Genomic DNA, 6,000 nt, shown 5'->3' on the forward strand with positions numbered 1-6,000 from the left:
TCAGTAAGGATCATTAATATTTTTATTTTTATTTTCTGCCCTCTCATCAACTCTCTCGCTCAAGCATCACCATCATTTCCACCACTTATTTTCATCATCATCAATCCATCACCACTTGTAGAATATAATGAGTTTTTGTTGTTGGGCTTTATTTAATTTTATAAATAAGTGATGAATTTTATTATTATTGATTGGATGAATTTGAAGTGTGATGAATAGATTAAAAAAAGAAAACCACCTTATTACTTGTATCTATTATTTCTCACCTCTTGAAACTCATCATCATCATAAAAGCTGAAAAATAAAAGTATGAAAATTCATTTTTGACTTAATTTTTTTCTTGTTTTTCTTGCTTTTAATTTTCTTTTCTTTTTTGTGCTTCCTCCATTCTTGAATTTGACTTGCAAAATTATTGATCATGATATCATAAATATTGAGTTTGGTTCATTAAAGGAGCAAAGTGGGTTACTCCAAAAGTTAAAAAGGGAAAAAACAATAACAGTGCAAACGAGAGTAAAAATAATAATAATAAGGATTACTCTTTTAAAAATACATTGAATTAATTAAGAAGTGGCGGTTGCTATTTAGGGCCCATTAACAAGATTATCCATTTAACCAATTAACCCAACCGCAGATGCTCGATAGCCTAATAAAACTATTGTCAGAATAATAATAATTTTTTATTAAAAAAAGGGACTTCTGGAATTAGGGATTTTTGGAATTCGCGCATTGCAACAAAGAAACCCCAACTAGTTACCTTTCTCAATTCTAGCTGTAGCCTTTCTGCCAGAATCTCGTCGCTTGGCTTACCGGAGCCTCGCCGAAACATTTAAGAGAATCGCACGCTTGCACACTGCTGAGTCAGGTCTCCACCGGCTGTTTTTCACTATTATTTAGTGTTTTATAACATTTTATTAATGTTAATTGACTGTTAATACTTTATTTAATAGTAATTAGCTATTGACTAAGACTGTTGGCTGTTGAAAGTGTTTGTGTTATTAAAATTAAAATGAGATGTTTTGGGAATAAAATAGGGTAACCATGATCTCCTCGAATAAAAAGTGAGGAAATGGTTGATAGGATAAAAGAAGGTAATTCTGGTGATCTTGAGTAGACCACCTCGACTAGGTGTTAATCTTGAGACCATGATCAGACCATCTCGACTAGGTGGTAACTTCAATAAGCATGAGCAGACCACCTCGATCAGGTGGTAATCTTGAGACCATGAGTAGACCACCTCGACTAGGAGGTAATTTTGGTAACCATGAGCTGACCACCTCGACTAGGTGGTAATTCTTAGGACCTTAAGCAAGTTATCTTGACCAAGTGGAAATTCTTGTGACCTCAAGCAAACGAGTTTGAGGAGGCATTGGACCGAGTCACCAAGAAGAAGGACTCATTAAAATAACCGCCACAAATCACCTTTAAAAAATAGGGCATGAATTTAATTCATTAATTGCCACAATCTAAGGTCGTGGGTGTGGGGTGTTTATAAAAACCCAAAGAAAATCATACCAGAGAGAGGTTGAACTTTAAAACCCAAAGAAAATCATACCAGAGAGATGTTGAACTTTCTTTTTTAATTTTTATTTTATTCTTTTGATTACATTTTACTTAAGATTATTTATTTATAAAAACTAGAAATGACATATTTTGTTTTTCTTGTAAACCCGATAACTGACTTGATGCTGGAAAATTTTTTGGCACCTCTAATTATTCTCTGTAATTTCATATACTTGTTGATCATCAGTTTCAAGATTATCTGCTTGTAAATATTCTGCTCATAGTCAAAGAATATTCTTGGAGATCAACAAGCATCTTCCCACCAAACAAATTTAATGCTGATGCAGTGATTTGAGTCACTAACCAACTTGTTCAGATTTGGGCATCAACATGAGTAATTTTTGTTTTAAAATATTATTTTAACAAAATTAGTATTGATAATGATGTGGCTATTGAGAGCTGACTTTTGTTTCTTATTTTTATTGTGTATACTAGCAGTGTTTTAGCTGAAAGGAGGGGAAGTCATACTTTTGAAGGCTGTGTTGAAGTAACCTAAACCTGATTGAGGTTGGGAATGATAGAGGATTAAACACTTGAAATGGAAGAATCAAAGACGACAGGGAAAAGGAAAACACCTGAAGAAGATTCACATGTCAGGGGAACCCCTAAGGAAGAATCGACCAAGAACCAACGAAATCCGACACGCTCAAGTGTACATGAGGTTGCAGTACCCAGCGGCTATGCATTGACTAAAGATGAAAAGACTCATGGGACACTTGCTAATCCGGTTTATAATGGTGAGATGGCAAAAACCTACAGTTTTGAGCTCGACCCATTTCAGCGAGTGTCGGTTGCATGCTTGGAGAGAAATGAATCGGTTCTTGTCTGAACTCATACATTGGCAGGTAAAACTGCCGTTGCCGAGAATGCGATAGCAATGGCTTTTAGAGATAAGCAGAGGGTTATATACACTTCACCTTTGAATGCTTTGAGTAACCAGAAGTACAGGGAGTTACATAAAGAGTTTAAAGATGTTGGATTGATGACTGGTGATGTTACTCTCTCACCCAATGCTAGTTGTTTGGTGATGACAACAGAAATTCTACGAGGAAGCTTTATTGAGGGTCGGAGGTCTTGAAGGAAGTTGCTTGGGGTATTTTTGATGAAATTCATTACATGAAAGATAGAGAAAGAGGGGTTGTTTGGGAGGAGAGTATAATACTTTTACCGCCCGCTATTAAGATGGTTTTTCTTTCTGCGACAATGTCCAATGCAATCCAGTTTGCTGAGTGGATTTTTCATTTCCACAAACAGCCTTGTCATGTGGTGTAGACAGATTTTCGACCAACACTTTTACAGCGCTATGCTTTCCCAGTGGGTGGGAGTGGGTTGTATCTTGTTGTTGATAAGAAAGAGCTGTTTAGAGAGGATAATTTTGTGAAGCTGCAAGATAATTTCTCATAGCAGAAAATGGGTGGCAGGAGAGAAAATGGAAAAGCAAGTGGGAGAATGGCCAAAAGTGGGAGTGGTTCTAGGGGTTCAGACATATTCAAAATTGTGAAGGTGCAGCCACTATTTCCAACTATTATTCTTCATTCAGTGTTGTTAGATGCCCTGAATTGATGTTCTTTTAAAGTATGTGACCATGGCTTGTTACCAGCTTTCTTTCGTTCTTGGAGCAATTCTATTGGTAGCAATGTAAGTGATAGTTAACTATTTCTTACAGCCATTTTATATCCACTCTTATGCCTTATGATATAATCTGTCTCAAAGAAATATGTCTTACTGGCATGACTTGGGGGTTTGACTATGGGAATCAGAATACTCTCACTAAAAACTTCTGATTTTCAATTCAACAGTTCTTTATTTTAATTCTTTGGAATATCACTCTTCTCTTGAAGTGGAAAGTTATGCCATAAAAAAAAATATTATGGGCAAAGTAGAAGGGAGAATTTTTTTTTTAAAAATAAAATCTGTGATTTAATCTTTATCTTGTAGCTTGGTGGATTCTTGTGTGTTTCCCTAGGAATCGAGACACAATATAGAGTATAATTTGTTCTACTTTTTACTTAAATTTTTTTTAAAATTCAAATTATTAGTCATTAATCTTATACAATTTAATAATAAATATTAAAATTCAAATTATTAGTCAATGATTTAATGATGTTAACTTAAAATAGCTTAATTGCTTAAAATCATGTTCATCAATTCAAGTACCATTTACTAGCTTACTTACGTAATCGCTTTTTTCCCTTATTTTTTTCTCATTTTGGATTCAATCATTTCAGAATCAACAGTATTAAAGGATTAATTTGCAATATTTCATAAATGAACTAGAGGTGTTGAGTTGTCTTGAAAAGAAAATAAAACGGTGTCTCATAGATAGATTATTATTTGCTCATCAAATATTAACAGAGATATCTGAAAATTGTGTCTAATGTTTCGTCATCCTCTTTGAACTTCAATGAGATCAAAATTCAACTAGTCGTTTATTGTAATAAACTTCCTGTCGTTACTCTTGATGTGTATTTGCTAAAATGTAATATTGTGTTTGGTTTAAAGAATTTTGCTTATTATATATATATATATATATATATATATATAGAGTCATGATTTGATTCAAGATCTTGGACTTTTTTTAAAGTCTAGGAAAGCTATTGAGTAATAGCATTATGTCATTCTACTATTAAACCAAACAACTTAATAGTTTTTTCGGACTTTAATAAATTTAGGATTCTGAACTGAAACATTTATATATATAGCTACGTTGATTTCTTGATAGTCTGTATTTGGTTTCTATGGAGGAATGTGCAAACTAATGCCCAAATTTAGAATGACAAAAGAAGCTAAGTATCGTTTTATAACTTAGCTTATTTTATATATGATGCTTTCGTAACTCTAGTCTTTTTAGTTTAATATATTTTCAGATTTTCATTAAAAAAAGAAAAAAAAATTCATTTTGATCAAGCGTTGCTGCTTGCTACAGCAGTGCTAAAGCGTAAAAATATATTATTCAATTAATTAACAAATATCTATATTGTCATGTTTTAATTTTTAAAATTAAAAAAATTGTGTCGGTGAGTGGATACTGGATACCATACGTTTCTCTCTTTTCCAAACCCGCACGGGAGTTTATGAGTGAGTTTGTGAGCAAAAATATCATTCTTAAGGAGCAAGGATGGGGTTGAAAGGTTTTATTTTGATAATTTCCTGTTCTGGGTTTTTCAGAACCCTAAATCTAGACGGATTCGGTAAATCCTACCCATATGGGGTTAGTCCCATTTACCCAAAACGGAATTTTGGAATCCGTTTAGATTTAGGATAAAGCTTAAGCGTTTATTATATATAAAACGATCAAACGAATCACGGACATTTTCAACCCTTCACACAGCCACCACAGAGATCACAACTATTCAGAGTTCTCCCGAAAGTACAAAAACAAGATGCCATCAGAAACCGAAACCACGGCCACCTACGCAATCGAACTGCGATTTGATGAAGCCTTGAACACCAGGATCTTGAACATACTTAGGAGTAGGGACATCTTAGGACCTGTGGAACCCAGGTTGACTATCGGGGTCGCACATGCCGAGGCACAAACATGTTCATCAGCACTCTCCATACTGGAGAATGTCCTCCGTCGATACATCACAATCCAGGAGCGGTTTCCAGTTGGACTGAATGGAGTGGAATTAAATCACCCTGTAACAGAACCACGAAACTTTCTGAAACTAGGTCCGGTCTCCTCGTTGATGCACATTTTGCGATGCCATGGCAACTTCCATGATGCTCTCAGAATGGAAGATCCCGGTCATCAGCTTCAAATTTCCCAGGATTGCATGCCCCCAGATTGTTGGGAGCAATTTGCCAAAATCACCCTTTTTAATTCCAGAGATCAACTTTTTAAAGCCATTCGAGATCTGTACCCGGTTTTCGATAGCGAGCCTCCTCTCAATGGCTTCGCCCATCAAGTCGCTTTGGTGGAATTGTCACCTAATCCCAGGGACTTATCAGTCCTTCCTCTCCGGGAACGGGCTGCTTCTGATCGCGTGGTGGACGCACAAGAATAACCCACCGAGTTTCAAGATCAAGATTACATTTAGATAATAAAAATATTGTTTGTTTTTGTTTTCTCTGTTTTTTGTTTCTGGAATTGATCTAATTTTTACTTTTATTTTCATTTTTTTAACAGTTCTTGAACTTACCGAAAATTACATGGTCAAACGTGCTTATCCTTCAGCCTCGTAAATATTCAAAAATAAAAGGTGTTAATTGCACATATCAAGTTATTTGCGATGTGGTATTTGAAAGCTTAAAACACAAGTGAGACAAATCGTATAGACTCAACCGATTGGTCCTGCTGTTCTCTCATAACCTTCAATTTTTTTCTCAATTCACTGGATTTTCGCGCTCTTGATCCTTATTGTTGTTTATAAGCCTTTGTATGCCGTTTCTATGTACCGAGACTCGAATTTGAGAGCTATTATTCATGATTAA

General features: G+C 35.0%; 1 protein-coding gene across 1 annotated transcript; it reads left to right on the forward strand.

The window, feature by feature from the left end:
* The first annotated feature begins 4,946 nt into the window (after window positions 1-4,946).
* LOC112099985 lies at window positions 4,947-5,573 on the forward strand. Its single transcript, XM_024187536.1, has one exon. It carries the CDS (start codon window positions 4,947-4,949, stop codon window positions 5,571-5,573), a length of 627 nt encoding a protein of 208 aa, XP_024043304.1.
* The last annotated feature ends 427 nt before the right edge of the window (window positions 5,574-6,000 follow it).

Source organism: Citrus clementina, unplaced genomic scaffold (assembly GCF_000493195.1).
Source record: "Citrus clementina cultivar Clemenules unplaced genomic scaffold, Citrus_clementina_v1.0 scaffold_3, whole genome shotgun sequence".
NCBI lineage: Eukaryota > Viridiplantae > Streptophyta > Magnoliopsida > Sapindales > Rutaceae > Citrus > Citrus x clementina.